At 38.0% G+C, this 17,494-nt stretch overlaps 1 protein-coding gene across 5 annotated transcripts in view; it reads left to right on the top strand.

The window, feature by feature from the left end:
* The window catches only part of KLHL20 (kelch like family member 20), a 78,657-nt gene that overhangs the window by 1,274 nt on the left and 59,889 nt on the right, over positions 1-17,494 (top strand). For 4 of the 5 annotated variants that reach the window (XM_060133053.1, XM_060133067.1, XM_060133061.1 and 1 more), the window contains one exon: positions 13,730-14,303. In XM_060133053.1, coding sequence (XP_059989036.1) covers positions 13,730-14,303 — 574 coding nt within the window. Of the gene's footprint in view, positions 1-6,146; positions 6,205-13,729; positions 14,304-17,494 lie in introns of all 5 variants that reach the window. The other variant, XM_060133085.1, reaches the window with a different exon arrangement.

Raw genomic sequence — 17,494 nt, 5'->3', positions numbered from 1 at the left:
AGCTTTTTAAATAGAGTAAGATATAAAACTTAAATTGCTAAAGAGTGCTGTGAGTTTTATGTAGTTAACACTTCAGTTTTCCTTTTTGCATGGTAATTTTTTGTGGTAATCACTAAGTGTACTGTGATACTGTATGGGTTTATTATAGTCTTCAACCATAGAATGTAGAGGGTTCTGTTTCCACATAAGACTAATGATTGCTTATAATACGCTGTACTGAATGTCTAATTATGGTTTTGGTTATTTCATTGATGTTCGTTAATACATTTGTTCTATTAATTAAAATAGCTGCATTGCAGGGAAGTTTGGTCGAGGACTAAAAAAGATATTGGACATAACTTAGTCTATAGAAAAATAGAACAGTGTGTGGGAAAACATAGACAATTCTCCTAACCCTAGAATTTAGAAATTTGGTAATGCTTTTTCTCAATCTGTTCCAACAAATAGGACTCAAATCCTTATTGAAAATCAGCCCACTTCTATTTCTTCATTTGTAAAACTCATTTTACATTTATTGAACTGTATTTAATCATTTTTGTTTAACATCAAAGATAAATAGCTCTGGTAGACCCTTTTAAGAGAAGAAGCATTTTGTGATGGGGTATGACTTAGAACCAGGAGGAAGAACCAGAATATAAATGTTTTTTCCAAATCAGTTATTGATTTTTTTGATTGCCCTTGACCTGTTCACCTTCTTTGTGCCCCAGTTTACTTCTGTAATGTATCTGACCAGGATATTGGGAATTAATGAATGCTTGCAAGTGCTTTGAGATCGCCAGATGAAAAGATGTTATGGATATAACAAATACCATTATCTTATTTGTGTCTGACTCTAAAGTAGGAATAATATTTGACTGAAAGTACGTGAAGAAATTAACAACACATATATTAAATGCTTCATCACTTCAACTTCTAACATGATTGCAAGAACCACTGATTGCTTCTCATCCTCAGCTGCCATAAATATATCTTATGTAATTGTTTAATATGAGCTTATTTTTCAAAATGAGAAGGCACAGCATGAGAATGTTTTTGGTTTATCAGTAATTTCTGTATAAAATATTTGCTTAATCACTCATACCTACCCTTTTTTTTTCTTGCTTTTTTTAATATAATATTGCCAGTTGTTTAAACATATTGGAGAATTCTGATGCCATTAATTGTTAAGTTACAGTTCTTTTTTCATCACCATCACTTGGCCAGAGCCTGGCCTACCACTGCTCTCTGGTTTTACTTTTACCTGCTACCTATGTTAAGTCTTGGTCACACCCTTTCCTTATTGGGCTGTCATTCTTGCTGCTGCAACCCAGAAAGCTGTCTCTGGAAAGTAATGTTGGGTTTATACCTACCAGCTATTGGAGAAGCTTTGAATGAGAAATAACTGTTTATATTGAGATTATTTGAATACATGTTTGTTCTCACTACTAGAGTATGAGCTCTTTGAGTGTCATATGTCTTCTGTATCTTTGTATCCCTGGCACCTAATGATCACTGAATAATCGTTTGAATGACTGAACAGCTGAACCGTATCTACAGACTTTTCCCATGGGGGGAAAGACTATGAACAAGAAAAGATTGAAAATTGCTGTTAGGGTATTCCAATGCTTAATCATAAAGCTTTATGAAACTGATTGGCATTTTATTAGTAAAGCTTCATTGCATTCATTTATTTAACTACCTATTATGGGTAAATGCTACAAAATTTAAAAGCTAAGATATTCAATGAAAAGTAAGTCTCCCAATGCTGACCCTAGCTCCCAATTTTCCTCTCCAGAGGAACCACTTGAAAGCAGTTTCTTTTGCATTTTTCAGTATTGTAATGCATATACAAGCATATATAGAATATCTCCCCTTTTTAAAAAACACTAATGTTTACACATCATGCGCAGTCTTCTGTATCTTTCTTTTTTCACTTCACACATTATCTTGTAGATATGACAAATACATAGACCCACCTTATTCTTTTTAATAGTTACATAGTATTTTATTATCTGTAAGTACCGTAGTTAACCAGTCCCTTTGAGAGGCGTATATTTCAAACGGTTTGCTGTTACAACCAATTCTGCAGTGAATATCCTTGTATGTGGTTTTTGCCCATATCCTTGTATGTGGTTTTTGCCCAGTTGTGTAAGTATAGGATAAATTCTTAGATGTAAAATTGCCCAAAGAGTATGTGCATTTCAAGATTTTGGTTAATATTAACATATTCCTCTCCTTAGAGATTATACCAGTCTGAAGTCTCACCAACAGTGTGCCCGTCTCCCAAGATACTATTTTTTAATCATTGATTTAATTTAGAGATACTAAAACATTTTGCAATGTAATTCTTCCATCTTTTCTTAAATATACAAATAGGAAACTGAGCCTGATTTTATTAGGAATTGGTTTATTCACTCACCAAACATTTATATAGTACTTGTTCTATGCCTGTATACTGTACGTATACAGATGAAGTGATGGAAAGACATGTAAACAGGTACCATAATACGACATGAACAGGACTTTATTTTTTTTGGCTGCGTTGGGTCTTTGTTGCTGCACATGGGCTTTCTCTAGTTGCGGCAAGCGGGGGCTACTCTTCATTGTGGTGCGTGGGCTTCTCATTGCGGTGGCTTCTCTTGTTGCGGAGCACAGGCTGTAGGCGAGTGGGCTGCAGTAGTTGTGGTGCACGGGCTCAGTAGTTGTGGCTTGCGGGCTGTAGAGCACAGGCTCACTAGTGTGGCACACGGGCTTAGTTGCTCCGCAGCATGTGGGATCTTCCCAGACCAGGAGATTGAAACCGTGTCCTCTACATTGGCAGGCGGGTTCTTAACCACTGCGCCACCAGGGAAGTCCCATGAACAGCATTTTAGTAGAGATGTAAACCTGTGCTCTGTGGAGATGAGGAAAGCTCATCTTCACAGAGGTGGTGATATTTGAGCTGGATCTTTTAGAAAGGATAAGAATTTGCTTTAAAGAATGTGCTTTAAAGGATAAGAATTAAAGAAGGGAGATAATAAAGACACCATAAACAGAAGGAACAGCTGTGCCAAAAACAAAAATGAAAACACAAAAAGACACCAAGACCTGGAAGTGTATAACATGTATGGAATGGTAAGTATATCTGGAGTGTAGAGTATATGAGGGAGGAAGAAGGGGAAACAAGGGGGGAAAATCATGGAAAATGAGGCTATAACCATGGGAAAGAGTTCAACTTTACCCTTTAGGTATTTAAGAGCCAATGGATGTCGTTATACAAATCAGATTTGGTTTTGGGGCTGATATTTAAGAAGATAGGATGTAGACCAGAAAGAGGGAAAAAATAATGGCAAAAATACTAATTTAAAGGAGTTGTAGTAGTTTAGATGAAAGCTGATGAGGCCCTGAAGTAGATCAATGGCAGTGGGGATTGAGAGAAGAGGATGGAATTAAGAGTTTAATAGTAAAATCAAAAGGATTTGGTGAATATAGAGTGAGGAAAAGGTAACGACATAAATGACTCCAAAGATCTTAGCTTGGGAAACTAGGTGCTGCCATAATGAGATCAAAAATACAGGAAGAGGGGCTTCCCTGGTGGTGCAGTGATTGAGGGTCCGCCTGCCGATGCAGGGGACGCGGGTTCATGCCCCAGTCATGGAGGATCCCACATGCTGCGGAGCGGCTGGGCCCGTAGGCCATGGCCACTGAGCCTGCGCTTCCGGAGCCTGTGTTCCACAACAGGAGAGGCCACAACAGTGAGAGGCCCACGTACCGCAAAAAAAAAAAACAAAAAAATACAGGAAGAGGAACAGGTTTTACTAAGCCAAGAATAGATTCTCTTTTGTATTATTTAAGATTATTGTCTAGGAAACAGCCAGGTAGAGATAGCCATCATGTAATTGGACTATGGATCTGGGGTAGAAGAATGGTTTGGGCTGGAGAGAAAAAAAAAATTGTGAGTCACCAGTATGCAGAAGATTCTTGAAGTTGTAGGTGTGAATGAGGGTAGAACAGAAAAGGAAGATGCCAAAAGCAAAATCCTAGGGAGTACCAGGGGTGTTTAAGGTGGGGCCTAAGATGAAAACCCATTGAAGATTCATAAATGGGTAAGAAGCTTTAGGTTCTTTGGGTTTTGTTTTATTTAATTGTATCTAGAGATTTTATTGATAACGTTCACTCATGGTGAAGATCACAGATGAGCTCCTTGAGTTCAACATCAAAAGACAAATCCCATTCAGATCTCTTGTCTTTAGAATTTCCAGTTTATTTTACTTAGTCTAAAATGTATGCTTTAAAATAGTAGTATAAGGAGACTTCCCTAGTGGCGCAGTGGTTAAGAATCCACGTGCCAATGCAGGGGACACGGGTTCGATTCCTGGTCTGGGAAGATCTTACATGCCGCGGAGCAGCTAAGCCTGTGTGCCACAACTACTGAGCCCACATGCTGCAACTACTGAAGCCTGTGTGCCTAGAGCCCGTGCTCTGCAACAAGAGAAGCCACCGCAATGGGAAGCCCACACACCGCAACTAGAGAAAGCCCATGTGCAGCAATGAAGACCCAACTCAGCCAAAATATAAATTAATTAATTTAAAAAAATAATAATATAAGATACACCTGCTTGATTTGGCTCTTTCTTGGTGTGCCATGCCAAGTTGGCTTACTCAACACCTCTCCTTTCTTTCCTCCTTCTACTATATAGACACAAGAAAAAAATATTATACTTGATATGTTTAATATTCTTTGCATTTGAGGTTGGCTGTGTAACACAGTGCTGCCAATGAAATGTCAGTGGAAGTTGCTGAGAGGTATCCTAGGAAGACTTGCTTTCCTGACATAAAGGGAGACCAGCTTGTTTGCATGGCCAATTGCCCTTTCTCCATCTTACCTTAATTGCTGGGCCAAGGCACCCAATGCTGACCCTCATTTTGTCCAATAAACAGTGATGCCTTAAGGCTGAAGAATTCATGACCTACTTTCAGATTAAGGAATTAACTGCCTGGCTTTCTGGTGTGGTAGGGAATGTACTGCCTAGTGGATGCTCTTCTAATAAGCCTCACTGGCACTTTGAGATGTTATTTCTGTTTTAAGGATTTGTATGCTCAAATCTCTAGCTCTCCCTATTCGTGTGTGCTTAGGACATTAAATGAGGGTCAACTCAGCTGAATCTTTTAAGAGCAGGCTGTTAATTTCCAAATTAAAACAAATGTTTGAAGTATAAAGGGAGAGATGCTCATTTGGTAGATAAGGAGCACAATTCCAAGCTAAGGAAAGATTCTGCAGGTCTTTGGACTAAGAGATAAAACTTGATTATAAATGCTTTAGAAGGCTATGTTTTTCTAAACTTTTTATTGTGTTTGATTTCAAATTATCATAGCCACTTATAGAACATGACTCTTTCCTCAATTAAGACTATTACTTTTGAAGTAGATCTGAGGAACGAGTGCCATGATAGCTGTGAAATTTAAGTTGACTCAAATATTTGGGGTATGTGGAAATGCTGTTATTAAATGTACTTAGGGAGGTACTAAAGTTGTAGCATTCCTTTAGCAAACATGAATATTTAAGATATTTTATTTGTTCTTTGGTTTATGTTTCCTACATGCACATGACTTGATTCTTCTATCATTCGAGATATCAGTATTCATGGGAATGACCCATGCATTTATCTAGCCTGCATTTCCTTGACCTCCTAAATTCTTGGGACTTTTACCTTCACTCACTTCAAAAATTCATTCCTACTCTCACTCAGAAAATCTCTCTCTGAAATTGTTTTAAGTCCTGATAACTTGTTTTCTGACCATAACCTCTTGAATGCCCATTCCAGCTGTTCTTTGACCTAATCATAATCAACACACTTTTGTCTCTTGTGTTTTTACAGTTTACTCCTGCAACCACTTTAACCATTTTCTAGCCACCACTCACTGAACTCCCGAGTTTGTCCGTGGCATTTACCCATTCTAGATTAAGGCAGGCATTTATATTCTGTAATTTGGGCTGTTGATTACTGCTGGATAAAACCAGCCACAGGGAATTCATGCTACTGTATTCAGTCTTTAATATCATTTGGGCCAACAGTGTCATCCAACAGTATTTCTATGAGTCCCTAATCAATGCTTACTCATTCCCCACAGTAGCTATTTCACATCCTTACCCATTCTTCTCATAATCCTTTTAACACTCCTTTCAGTGGCAGCAAGTGACCTGCTCCCCCAAATCCCAGCTTCACAGAAAAAAGAGGCCATCAGGTATGAACTTCCTCAAGCTCCTGACACCTCCTTACCCAAAAATAAATGTGTCTGTTTCCACACTATGTTTCCTCCCACGCCCTTACTCTGACCTCTTATGGTGAGGCCCTCTCCCTTTTGTCTAAGATCCATTCTTCTGTATTTTGTTTCTAAATACCCCCACTTTTCAAGAATTTTGCTCCATCATTTATTCTCTCCCTCTTTACATATATTTTAAAACTTCTCCCTCCTTCTGGTTCTTTGCATCAATATATAATCATTTTCCAGTTATTACTCTCTTTAAACAGACATAGTAGTTTATGTCTCTTTTCACAGCCAAGCTTCTTTCTAGAAATACTGCATACTCTCTCTCTCTTCACCTTCATTGACCACTGCCATTGAATACCTCAGGATTTTACTGAAAGTTTAGGGATAATGAAGGAGACCATAAAGGTTTGGCCATTCATTATTTTCTCACTGGCTGTTTCTCTCCTTAAATCACAACCTGCCACAACCAGTTTTAATCAGTCTCTGTTTCTTTTCCTTTCTAATTCTCTTTCTCGCCCTAAAACTTTCTCCCTTTGAAATTACTGTTACTTTATTATACTGAGTAGTTTAGTTCTCTTTGTTACAATCTTGCTGCCTCTAGAACTGAGGTTAAAAAACAAAATCCTCGGGCTTCCCTGGTGGCGCAGTGGTTGAGAGTCCGCCTGCCGATGCAGGGGACACAGGTTCGTGCCCGGGTCCGGGAAGATCCCACATGCCGCGGAGCGGCTGGGCCCGTGAGCCATGGCCGCTGAGCCTGCGCGTCCGGAGCCTGTGCTCCGCAGCGGGAGAGGCCACAACAGTGAGAGGCCCGCGTACTGCAAAAAAAAAAAAAAAAAAACAAAATCCTCGTATATCTTATAGGTGGTTCATATAAGTGCATGGCATAGTTTCACATAAGAGAGAGTGGTGGGGTCTGTGGTGAACTAAGATTCCAAGCCCTCCTAATGATATTCAAATTCAATTTAAATTTCAAAACAAACCCAAAAATACTGCAGACGAAGTACATCTAATGGTCTTTATCATCCCAAGGGGCCCTCACCTTGTGTTTTATAATTAAAAGGCCCAAATAGATGTTTTCTTAAAAGCACCATCTGTCTCTGAAATAAACATTGCCCTTTCCCACAGAATGTGAAAGAATAATTGAAAAAATTTTAATAGCAGCTTTTTCCTTCCAATTATATGTACAAATTCAAATGTAGTAATTAGTTTTTTGTTTTTTGGGGGTTTTTTTGGCTATGTTGGGTCTTCGTTATGGCACGCCGGCTTCTCTCTAGTTGTGGCACGCAGGTTTTCTCTCTACTTGTGGTGTGCGTGCTCCAGGGCATGTGGGGTCTGTAGGTTGCAGCCCCGAGCCTCTCTTGTTGAGGCGTGAGAGCTCAGTAGTTGTGGCGCGCGGGCTTAGTTGCGCTGCGGCATGTGGAATCTTTTTCCCCGACCAGGGATCGAACCTGGGTCCCCTGCATTGGAAGGCAGATTCTTTACCACTGGACCAACTGTAGGGAAGTCCCTACAGTTTCTTAAAATGATTTCATACATAATGTCTGATTTTTTTAGATTTATTGACATTTTGGTAAATGTGAATCCTTCTTGTTTTATTTCATTTTGTATGTTTGACAAGACTTTGCTCTTACTTTTTTTCTTTCCTTTATAGCTACATTTTGAATCATTACTTTCTCCATGTTGTTATTTCCTTTCAACTTAGGTCAACATAGTCTCTTTGTAAAAACCAACAGTTTCCGCTAATAAAGAAATTTTATTTATTAGTCAAATTTATTAGCCAGTTATTAGTCAAACTTTAATTTGTGTTAAAATAACCTGCTTGCTAAATGCAGACTCTGTAACTACACCCCCAGAGATATTGATTCTCTAGCCCCCCTTAAGAATCTGCACTTTTACCAAGCACCCCCGCATAGCTGGTGTTAGAGAAACAGTATTTTAAGACTTAATGTAACAGCCTAACAGGAATTGGGCAATCAGCCATGAAGAAAGAGTATCTAGTCTTCTAACAACATTTTTACTTCATTTGAAAGAAAAGGCACAAATTCAAACCATAATTCTAAATCTATCAGTACCATATTTAGAAAATCTGATAATAATGGAGCAAGAACCTCTATATACAGGAATAGTTGGCCAGTCAAAGCAAGGGCAATTTTTTTGTATTAGTGTTGTTTAGTAAATTTAGAACATGTGGCTAATTTTACTGTTTCACATTTGTGTGTGTGTGTGTGGTACGCGGGCCTCTCACTGCTGTGGCCTCTCCTGTTGCGGAGCACAGGCTCCGGACACGCAGGCTCAGCAGCCATGGCTCACGGGCCTAGCCGCTCCGCGGCATGTGGGATCTTCCCGGACCAGGGCACGAACCCGCATCTCCTGCATCGGCAGGCAGACTCTCAACCACTGCGCCACCAGGGAAGCCCTGTTTCACATTTTAACTACTGTGTTTTTGGTATCAGAAAGTTTGGGGCTGAAAGTAACAAAGTTTCTTGACTCAAACTGGCTTAATCGATATGGACATCTTTTGTTTACATAACGAGAAGGCCATAGGTAGTATGAGCTCCAGGACTGGTCGATGCATAGCCTGATAGTACCTCCTTCGACCCAAGTTCTCTCTGCGTCTCCAGTGTAGCCTCTTCACTATCAGCTTCATCCTGACCTAAAATTGCGAGAGAATTTGGGATTCATCCTTAAAGCTGGGGACATGGTCAGCTTCCCCTGAAGTACATGGCTGGTAGAACGAAATAAGATTTTGTTAAGGTTTGAGAGAGTTGATGGTAAAATATGCCATTAATAGACTTTATCTTGAAGTTATGTTTTTCATAAGCACTTAATGAATACAAAATCTGCTAAACTGATTGGCAGATTTTATACCCTTTTGGTTTTAGAAAGACTGATTCTTTCCTAGAATTGGCAGTCCTTCCCCCCCCCTTTTTTTTAACATCTTTATTGGAGTATAATTGCTTTACAATGGTGTGTTAGTTTCTGCTTTATAACAAAGTGAATCAGCTATACATATACATATATCCCCATATCTCCTCCCTCTTGGTGCTGGGAAAACTGGACAGCTACATGTAAAAGAATGAAATTAGAACACTCCCTAACACCATACACAAAAATAAACTCCAAATGGATTAAAGACCTAAATGTAAGGCCAGACACTATAAAACTCTTAGAGGAAAACATAGGCAGAACACTCTATGACATAAATCACAGCAAGATCCTTGTTGACCCACCTCCTAGAGAAATGGAAATAAAAACAAAAATAAACAAATGGGACCTAATGAAACTTAAAAGCTTTTGCATAGCAAAGGAAAACGTAAACAAGACAAAAAGACAACCCTCAGAATGGGAAAAAATATTTGCAAATGAAGCAATTGGCAGTCCTTTTGTGGGAGAAGGCAAAAGCTCTATTTGGTCTCCTTAGTTCGTTAACTGTGGATAGAGTCCAGAATAATCCTTCCACTTAGCTCCCTCAGCCTTAAAACATATGTAAATTAGTCTTGAAAATTAAGTTAATAAAAATGTTATTTGAGTTCAATTTCTTTATGTATATATTATATATATATATATATTTTTTGTAATGTCATTAGTTCACTATTGGGATAGAAAAGCAAATAATTTGAGACCCTCTGGTTTCTCCAGATGAATTTTCACTTGGACAATCAGGCTTGCTCCCCCAAGCCTTTAATTAAAAGCTTTCATAATCAAAAAAAAAAACAAGAAAGCAAATGAACTTATTTACAAAATAGAAATTGACTCACAAACATAGAAAACAAACTTACAGTTACCAAAGCAGATAGTGGGGGGGGCGGTATAAATTAGGAGTTTAAGATTAACATATACACAGTATAAAATAGATGAACAATAAGGACATACTGTATAGCACAGGGACATATATTCAATATCTTGTAATAACCTATAATGGGAAATAATCTGAAAAAGAACATATATATATATGTATACATATATGTATGTATAACTGAATCACTTTGCTCTGCACCTGAAACTAACAACATTGTAAATTAACCATACTTCAATTTTTAAAAAGTGGTTTAAAAAAATAGCTTTCCTAGGGCTCTTTCCTCTTGCTGGGGAGCAGTTCACACTTTAGTTTACCACCCCACCCCTCAAATCATTAGAGTACTTAATCCATCAGACTCCAAACAAAGAATTTGTGAATATAGATGTGACAAGGTATGAACACAACCTATTTCTGGGACACTTATTATAACTTTCCCTCAAAGATGCCCAGAAAAATGTATGGGGATGTACGGGGCGGGGGAGGTAGAAAAAACGAACCATTTCTGCCAGTAGAACCCTTTGGATGTGATGAGACTGTTGGAGGATGTGGGCTTAGATTTTTTGAAAGTAAACATTTACAAAAACAAATAGCAGAACCACAGAAGAAATAACTTAATGTATAGAATTAAATATAACGTCTAGAATTAAATTGCTAGAAATAAATACAACTTCTCAGAAGATTTAAAATGAGGCACCCCTTATCGTCTCAGTGATCCTTGTTCTTGCTCCTTCTCATTCTCCTAAAAGAGCAGCATAGTCCAGCCATGTGGCAGCATGCTTGCCTTTTCTCCCTTCTAAGAACAACAACCACGTAAACCAGATTGCCAGGATCATTTCCGCCTCAAATGCTCCATCTAGTTGACCAAAACAGTTCAGGATAAAGCACTGACTTTGGAGTCAGAGGACCTACATTCAGACAAATCCCAACACTGTCATTTTCCTTGTGAGGTAAGTGTAATTATCCCCACAATTACAAATGATGAACTTGAGGATCAGAGACGTTAAGTAATTTGCCCAAGATTATACCTAATAAATGATGCAGCTAAGGTTTGAATCTATGTTTGCCTGGCTACAAACTGGGCATTCTTTCAAGAGAACCAGACAAGAAAGTTTGGAGGGTATAGTTTATTTTGGCAGGAAGAAAAGCTGAATTTATTTGACAGCTATTTAATGAGCACTGGATCCACATGTTGAAGGATAGCATTGAGTAAAAGAGAACAGAGGCCTTGTTTTTATGGAGCTTATGTTCTGGTTGGGAGAGAAAGCCAATACATTATATCAGGAGGTAATTATTCAAGAAGAAAAATTAAGCACAGTAAAGGGTATAGGGTAGTAGAAGAAAGAGATGCTGTTTCGTATAAGGTGGTCTGATAAGTTGACATTTGAACAGAGATCTGAAAGAAATAAGGGAATGAGCTCTGCAGATATTTGGGGAAGAACCTTTCAGGAAGGAGGATTAAGGCTCTGAAGCAAGAGAGGCCTTGGCGTGTCCCAGAAATAGCAAGGAAGTCTGTGTGACTAGAGAACCATGAGTGAGGGGAAAGTGGGAGACGAATTCAGAGAGTTAGCCAGGGGAGGAGTCATATAGAAGTTCGTAAACTCTATAGGCTTTGTTTTTTGCTACTGATATGAGTGTTTAAAGGATTTTGAGCAGAGGAAAGGTATAGTCTGACTTTTCTAAAGGATCAGTTTGGTTGTTTAGAGAAGAGAATATAAATCAGCAAAGGTGGAAGCAAGCAGACCACTTATGAGGCTATTATCATATAAAGAAGTGTGAGGATAGCCTGAATTAGGGTGGGACTAGTGGAAAGGTAGAGAAATGGTTGGATTCTAGGTATTATTTGGAGGTAGAATGACAGAATTTGCTGATGGATTGTGTTTGAGGGTATGTGGAAGGGAAGGGGCTCCAAGATATTTGGCCTGGGACGTCCCTAGTGGCACAGTGGTTAAGAATCTGCCTGTCAATGCAGGGGACACAGGTTCGAGCCCTGGTCCAGGAAGATCCCACATGCTGCGGAGCAACTAAGCCTGCAAACCACAACTACTGAGACCGCGTGCCACAACTACTGAAGCCCGCGTGCCTAGAGCCTGTGCTCCACAACAAAGAGTAGCCCCCGCTCGACACAACTAGTGAAAGCCTATGTGCTTTAGCCATTCACATATGGGTGATGGGAACCATGAGATTAAATGCACTTCCCCAAGAATGTGTATAGAGAGCAGAGAAAACAGAACTTTTGAGAATGACCACATTTATGAGAATTCCTTCCAAGTTTGCAAACCAGACAGTTGATAAGAATAGAGAAATTACCAATTATTGAAAGTCAGAATCTATACAATCTAATACAATCATAAGTGTTTTTATTTGCATACTGTTTTTTTTAAAAAAGTAGATATGTAGAAATTAGCTTTCATATTGTACTTAGGTGAAATAAAAAATTGTTTATGTCTGAGTTCAACAGTACCATCTTTGTGTACATAATTAAGGTCACAACAAAAACTCTTTAATTTCAACATACAATGTCAGTATTATAATGGAAAATTTTTAAATGGTCTTGTCTTTAATGGTGTACCACTGTTAACCACGTGATGTATTATTTCAGCATCTACTATAAACAAGAGACCATTAAGTACTGTGGCTGAAAGCTTTTTTGCTTGTTTACATGGGTGGTAACAATTATCCTTTAACTCAGTTTTGCTCAGTTTTATGTTTCAGTTTTAAATTGTCAAGCATAAACAGTGCTGTTTCTACCAGATGTCAGGAATTATGAACAGTTTGTACTATAGAATACAGTTACCTGTAGGCTGAGGCCAAGCGTAGAAATATTGAACGTATAAGTACTTGGGAAAAACAGGTTGCTGCTGAAGAAAGGAAGAGCTAAGTGTAGTTTCTTCTTCCTAAAATGTCCTTTTATATTCTCCTCTCCTTCCCAGGGGATTCTGTCAACACTCTAGTGTTTTATTATACTGTAGGTCTTGTCAGTGCTACAGCTTTAGGGGTAGTAAACTGATACTGTCTCTTGCAGGCCAGTATTAGACTATCTCAGTACAGTCATAGATGATTAGTTTCTGAGACTCACATGAGTCACAAGATTGCTTAGTAAGTAGAGAATCAGAAACAGAAGTATAACGATCTGAACCATGTGTGTAGGATATTTCACCTAAGCTCTGGAAAAATGCAATGTAATATTCCTACTTCACACACAAAAAAATACATACCCTTGTAGTAACCTGATAGCTTATGCCAGGTCTATGTTCCAGTATAAACAAATAACTATAGATTTTGCCTTTCTGAACCACATTTTTTATCCTGGTTGCCCCCTTTCTGGCTATTCATGTGTCTCTCTCTCCTTCTAGATAATTAGGTTCCCTGATTACCTCTTTATATTTCTTTGAATTTTCCTCAGTCCATAGCAAAATGCTCTGTAAAATATAAGAACTAGTAAATATTTGTTAAAAGCATAGTTATCATCTTAACTGAGGGGCATAGATTCTCTTTTTTCTCCATGTTGATAGATACAGTGTGATGATTATGAAAATCCAAATATCTTAGTTCTAATTATTTGTCAATAATTTAAGTTTGTGGCATTTACCTAGTAAGTTAGCACCTGAATTTCTACATACAATATACATGTGAAATGCAGGAATTAGCTTCTAAAAATATTGCCATCTTCTCTTCTCTCTCCCACCCCCATCTCTGTAGGTGTACCAACATTCGACCAGGAGAGACTGGAATGGATGTAACAAGCCGCTGCACCCTTGGAGACCCCAACAAACTGCCAGAAGGGGTTCCCCAACCTGCCCGCATGCCCTATATCTCAGACAAGCACCCTCGACAAACCTTGGAGGTGATTAACCTTCTGAGAAAGCACCGGGAGCTGTGTGATGTGGTGCTAGTTGTGGGCGCTAAGAAGATATATGCCCATCGAGTCATTTTGTCAGCCTGTAGTCCCTACTTCCGAGCTATGTTTACAGGAGAATTGGCAGAGAGCCGTCAGACGGAAGTTGTGATCCGAGACATAGATGAGAGGGCTATGGAACTACTGATAGACTTTGCGTATACCTCCCAGATAACTGTGGAAGAGGGCAATGTTCAGACCCTTCTGCCAGCTGCTTGCCTCCTTCAGCTGGCAGAAATACAGGAAGCCTGTTGTGAATTCTTAAAGAGACAATTAGATCCTTCTAACTGCCTGGGCATTCGGGCTTTTGCTGACACACATTCATGTCGTGAGTTGCTAAGGATAGCAGACAAGTTCACGCAACATAACTTTCAAGAGGTGAGTTGTACTTGGTGATTTGATGCATTCACAATGTATTTGTCAGGAGAACAATATGGGTTCACCATTCTGCTAACACATACCTATTTAGGTATTTACTGCTAATTCTAACTCATAATATCAAAGAAATGTTATAAATTCTAAGCCTGGTTTTTATTTTATAGGACAATTTTGTGTTCTTTTAGCAAAAACTAAAGTTTTCAGGGATTGATTTCCCTAGACATATTCATAAAAGGCTAATTTATAAGCCAGAATACAGTTTATTACTGATAGGATAGTTGGTATTGGTCGTTTTTATAAAGCACTTCCTTCCTGATTATATGATTGTTCAGCAGAATAAACTGTAGATTGTTTGAACTAATAATCAGAAAAATGAAATTGGATGTTATTAGAAGGATTTTTTTTATTAAACCTGTTATTTTTCATTTATTCATTCATTTAATAAGTATTTGTAAAGCTACTATACTTCAGCCACTGTGCTTGGGAACAGAGGCTACAGTAATGAACACGATGCCTAGAGTGTCTGTTCTAGTGGAAATTATAATCTAGCAGGGAAGATAGACATTGAATTCATAATTACATAAATAAATAATTACAGTTAATGGGTGCTACAGAGAAGAAGCCCTGGATGATTTAACAGTGTATTACAGAGAGATTTAACTTTGGTTCTGGAACACTTCATACAAAATTCTGAAACATGAAGAAGCATAACAAGTTCAAGGAACTGAAGGAAACCCAGTGAGATCCAGAGGGCAAAAGGGAGGATGTAACATAATGATTTTATAGAAAGAATAGAGCCAGATCACAATGGAGCTAATAGACCATGTTAAGAATTTGAAATTTAATCTTAAGACCAATAGAAAACCATTAAAAGGGCTTCCCTGGTGGTGCAGTGGTTAAGAATCCACCTGCCAATGCAGGAGACATAGGTTCGAGCCCTGGTCTGGGAAGATCCCACATGCTGTGGAGCAACTAAGCCTGTGTGCCACAACTACTGAGCCTGTGCTCTAGAGCCCTGAGCCACAACTGCTGAAGCCTGCACGCCTAGAGCCCACTCTCTGCAACAAGAGAAGCCACAGCAGTGAGAAACCTGAACACCACATGAAGAGTAACCCCTGATCGCCACAACTAGAGAAAGCCCACGCACAGCAATGAAGACCCAACATAGCCAAAAATAAATAAATAAATAAATTTATTTTAAAAAAGAAAAGAAAACCATTAAAGGGTTTTAAGCAAAGGAAAGACATGGTTCATTTTATTCTTTAATACCACTCTTCTGTCCAACAGGATAACTTCCAGTGGATCAAAGATTTAAAAAATACAAAGTGAAACCATGAAAATAGTAGCAGATGACATGAAGCAATTCCTTTATAATCTTGAAATGAAGAAGGCCTTTCTAATTGACTAACCCAGAAAGCATAGAAGAAAATATTGATAGACTTGACTATATAAAAATTAAAAATTTCTGCATGGTAAAACAAAACAATATCAAGACAAAAATCAAAGACAAACTGGGGGCAAATATTTTCAATTCATATTACAGATGATATATCCTTAATACATTAAGAGCTCCTATTGGTCAATAAGCTAGACCAGTGACCTAACAGAAAAATGGGCAGTAAACAAGAAGTTCAGATTGCCCTTAAACATGAAAATCTGCTTGTTTGTTCTTAATAACTTAAAAACGAATTAAAACTATACCAAAGTACTATTTTTTATGTATCAGATTACAAATTTGTAATCTATCAGATTGCAAGTATCCAGAAGTTTGATTACACACCCTGTTGACAAGACCATGGAGAAATAGCTACACTGCTAGTGTAAGTATAAATTGATATAACCCCTCTGGAAGGAAACTGGGCAGTATATCAAAATTACACACTTTTTGTTTACACTCTTTGACTCGGCAATCTCATTTCTGGGAATCTGTACTAGAAATGAAATGGACAGGGGAACAGTTTGAGGAGGTAAAATCATGGGTTCCATTTTAGATATATTCAGTTTGAGATGCCTGTGAGATAGCTAAATAGAGATACTGAGCAGCTCACTGTTTATATGCATCTGTATCTTAGAAAAGAAGTTAGGCTGAGATTAAAATTTAGGAGTCATCAACATAGTAATGAAGTCATAATAATTAAACTATGGCTTAACCCTTTTTAGGCAGGATATAACCCTGAAGCCATAAAAGAAAATTGATATGTTTGATTGTATATAAATTTAAAACTTTTTAATATTTTATATAAATATAAAACTTTTTTACAAAAAGCACTGTAAACAAGGTTAAAAAAATCAATGCCAATGAGATCACATAGTAGGAAGAGAGAAGAGAAAAGCCCTAAATTTTTCCAAATATTGAAGGATGATTAGCAAAAAAGCAAGTGACAAAGGAAGCTGGGAATAACTAGCATAGAGAAAGGAGGAAAACCAGCAACGTGGGGGTTTACACACATACATATAGTTGGCCTTCCATATTTGCTGGTTCTGCATTCACAGATTCAACCAACTGTGGATCAAAAATATGAAAAATTCCATAAAATTCCCAAAGATAATGTTTGAATTTGTCAGGTGCTGGCAACTATTTACATAATATTTATATTGTATTAGGTATTATAAGTTAATCTAGAGATGATTTAAAGTATATGGGAGGATTGTGTAGATTATGCAAATACTGTGCCATTTTATTTGAGTCTTGAGCATCCATGAATTTTGGTATCCTGGGAGCACAGGGGAGTGGGGTAGAGGGCAATCCTGGAACCAATCCTCCTCAGATACCAACGGATAACTATTTATGCTGGAACAGCCAGGTAGTTTCCAAAATTTAATATTAGAATCATTGGCTTTAAGAAATATTACAACAATACAAACAGTTTGGAACTAAAGAAGGAACAGATCAGTGGCACTGAGAAGGGTCCAGAAGTAGATGTTTCAAGTCAGTGGAGGAAAGTAAAATTGTTTAATATGTGTCTTTAGTAAAACTGGTGATTTGGGGAAAAAATAAACTCTTTAAACAGATGGAATTCCCAACTGATAAATTAAACCTAAAAAATTAAATTCTAAAAGTACTAGAAGAAAGCATTAGTAGGCTGGGGGTAAAAATGGCCATTCTAAGCAGGATATAACCCAGAAGCCATATAGAAAGATTGATAAATTTGATTGCATAAAAATTAAATATTGTTCAACCAAAAAAGTAC

Source organism: Lagenorhynchus albirostris, chromosome 2 (assembly GCF_949774975.1).
Source record: "Lagenorhynchus albirostris chromosome 2, mLagAlb1.1, whole genome shotgun sequence".
Classification (NCBI taxonomy): Eukaryota; Metazoa; Chordata; class Mammalia; order Artiodactyla; family Delphinidae; genus Lagenorhynchus; species Lagenorhynchus albirostris.
This window is presented reverse-complemented; position numbering and strand designations above follow the sequence as displayed.